The 2963-nt window shown below is 49.4% G+C and overlaps 1 protein-coding gene across 5 annotated transcripts in view; it reads right to left on the reverse strand.

Moving 5' to 3' along the window:
• Positions 1-992: 992 nt before the first annotated feature.
• The window catches only part of AHSP (alpha hemoglobin stabilizing protein), an 18384-nt gene continuing 16413 nt past the window's right edge, over positions 993-2963 (reverse strand). For 2 of the 5 annotated variants that reach the window (XM_017868047.1, XM_017867733.1), the window contains exons 2-3: positions 1597-1675; positions 993-1339 (exon numbers count right to left, since the gene is read on the reverse strand). In XM_017868047.1, coding sequence (XP_017723536.1) covers positions 1106-1339; positions 1597-1671 — 309 coding nt within the window. In that variant the 5' untranslated portion in view covers positions 1672-1675 and the 3' untranslated portion in view covers positions 993-1105. Of the gene's footprint in view, positions 1340-1596; positions 1676-1796; positions 1987-2963 lie in introns of those variants that run through there. The other 3 variants (XM_017867894.1, XM_017867818.1, XM_017867962.1) reach the window with 3 other exon arrangements.

Genomic DNA, 2963 nt, shown 5'->3' on the forward strand with positions numbered 1-2963 from the left:
CTTTTCCCACGTTAGAGAGAACACGGAAAAGGTCCAGGGCGGCGCCTTCCAGCTCCCCGCGCGCACCCTGAGCCGCCTCTGATTGGTGTGCGGCGCCTCCTAGCCGCGCCCCCGCTCCCTCGCCGGGTACCCCCAACCCCCGCCCAGCCCCGCCCCTGCACCCCTCCTCGCACCCCGGAAACCCCCTCCCCCCTCGCGCCCCCGCACCGCGCACCCTTCCTGAGCTCCCTCCCCTCTGCGCCTCGAGGCTTTTCCTGGAGACTGCGACGCGGGTCTAACAGCTTCATTTCGTTTTTAAAATGGACTTGAATCTGGCCCGGCCCTGGTTCCGCCCAGAGCCCTAAAATAAAGAGGCTTGGAGTCTGGAGGTCTGGGAGAAAGGGAGCCTAGACCGGGAATTGACCTGAGAAACTTGGGGCGGGGGAAAGGCGGGCTCCTTTGCTTCCCAATCCTGGCATCTGCTCCCAGGGATGTTGGAGCCAAAAGGAAGGGGCTCCCCGGCTTGAAACGTAAGTGGCGCGCTGAAGGGTTCTCAAAATCCCTTACAACTCTAAATTCCTACGATGCTCGGGGCTCCGGGGAGGTATTCTGCGGTAGTCAGAGTCCGAAGATTATAGAATGTTGTTTGAGCTGGAGCTAAGGACACGGGATTGAAAAGTCGAGGCGGTGGACCCGGCGCAGGATGAACAAGACTGGGAGACTTCCAGCAGTTTCCTCCTCGACAAGCAGGTCACAGGACAACGTCTGGAGGGCTTCTATCCCCCTTTCTTGTTTCTGCCACCCCCTCCCCCGCGCCTCCGCACTCTCTCTAGTCCTGCCTTCCTGGCCTTCATTCAGCCTTAGTTTAGAATCGCTGCCCCGTGTTCACTCAAGGCTGCTAACCTCTGCTGTAAGGAATTAAGCTTCCAAGAGCACATCTAAGAAGGAGGGCGGAAGGAAAGGGACCGACTGCCTCCACATGTCAGGTCAGACCATGAAAGAGAACCCAGGAAGTCCAATAAAACCAGCACTGGTCTTTATTGAGGTGTCAGTGTAGAGTGGCGGGAGCACAGCCTAAGGATATGAAGGTCAGAGTTTCTCAGAGAGGGGGGGCTGGATCCCTGGGCTAGGAGGAGGGCGGTGGGTGACTCGGGGGCTCATGAGACTTCAGGAAGTCCCTGTACTTGGCTAGGAAAGGGTTGGCCAGAGTGTTCAGCTCTTGCCGAAGCTCCTGCAGAGCCCTGTCTCGTTCTTGGGGCTCCCCTGTCACCTGCTGCCTGTAATAGTTGATGTAGAAGTTCATCCAGTCCTCCACCACAGTCACCATATCTTCTTCAGAGATGAGAGGATCATTGAAGACCTGGGGGGTTGCGGAGAGGCAGTTGGCAAGGGAGAATGTGGTCAGCAGTGGGATTCAGGAATACCCAGAATAGTGCCACAGCACCAGCTCTCACATCCTCCTTCCTCTGCATTGTATCCCGTGTCTCTCATTGTTTCCATCAACTCCACCATTACTTCATTAGCTCCAGTTATCCTCTGTTTTCTGCCCTCATCCTCCACTTCCCCAGCACCCCCCAGTCTCCAGGCCAGTCCTTTGAAACGAAAGCCTGAACTCACCTGCTGATTCAGCAGAACACTGAACTCCTGCCGTCCTGCAGAAATGAGATCCTTATTGGCCTTAAGAAGAGCCATCTGCCTGGGTAGAGAAAAGGGTAGAATTTACATATCCGTTTCCCTCCTCACTGGGTATTTCCCCCAATCTGCTCCCACCCCTTAAAAATTCCTCCTGCCCGGCAGGGCCACCTCCTTTCCAAAACCTTTCACATCCTGCTCTGCTCTGAGGTCACGATTTTCCCAGGTTGGGCTCACCTTCAGGTCTAACAGGCTGTATATGTCTCACCCACACTCTTGAGGGTGCATGAATTGCTCTGTGCCAAGCTATAGATGTAGGCAATGAGTCAAATGTCAGCCTAAGATAGAAACGCCCTGCATCTAGGTCCTGAAGGAGGGTGATAGGTCATTCTGGGGAGGAGAAGAAGGGAGAGGCTTCCCTGAAGGTAGAAAGATAACAAGGCCAAAAAAAAAAAAAAAGATAAATGAAGAAACCCAGGAAACCAAGAATGCAAGAGTCAAACCAGGGACATGTCGTTGCCGTTTGCCCCATATTTAGTATCCAGGCTTGAAATGCTATGGAAATTGACATTTACTGAGCCCTATTACATGACGGAGGCTTTTGTGTAATCACAACGATGTGATGGCAATTATTCTCCCAATTCAGAGATGATGTATTAATAGCAGCTTGCATTACATCTATTCATTTGCGCCAAGCACTGTTTCAAACATGTATAAAATATTTATCCTATAAAATTTCTTTTTAGACACATTTTGCAGATAAGCCATCTGTAAGCATGTAGACCAAACTCCACCATGCTGCACTCCACAAGAATGGAGATGAATAGCCGAGCATGGTGGTGGGTGCCTGTAGTTTCAGCTGCTTGGGAGTCTGAGGCACGAGAATCGCTTGAACCTAGGAGGCAAAGGTTGCAGTGAGCCAAGATCACGCCACAGCACTCCAACAAGACAAAGGAGATGCATTTGTCTTGTTCACTACCCCGTCAACAGGTACCCAATAAAGCAGAAATACTCTTTTCTTCTTTTAAATATTTTCCTGGTATTTTCCATTTTCAGTAGATGTTTCTCAAATTTCAAAATCACTATATACTAATTTAAATAATTAAAACACAAAAAATACACTGAAAACAATCATTTTGCCCCTCCAAAGTAACCAGCATTAAACATGGTATATTTCCTGTCACTTTTTTTTTCCATTCAAAACCCAACATTCATAGGTACCTATACACTCATAAAGCTTTGTTGATTTGCCTTTTTGGTTGTAGCATTTTAAAATCAATATACAGCAAAACTGACTTCCTTTTGGTGTACAATTTATTAATTTTTTTTTTTTTTTTTTTTTTTTTTTTTTT

This window comes from Rhinopithecus bieti, unplaced genomic scaffold (genome assembly GCF_001698545.2).
Source record: "Rhinopithecus bieti isolate Rb0 unplaced genomic scaffold, ASM169854v2 scaffold_63, whole genome shotgun sequence".
Classification (NCBI taxonomy): domain Eukaryota; kingdom Metazoa; phylum Chordata; class Mammalia; order Primates; family Cercopithecidae; genus Rhinopithecus; species Rhinopithecus bieti.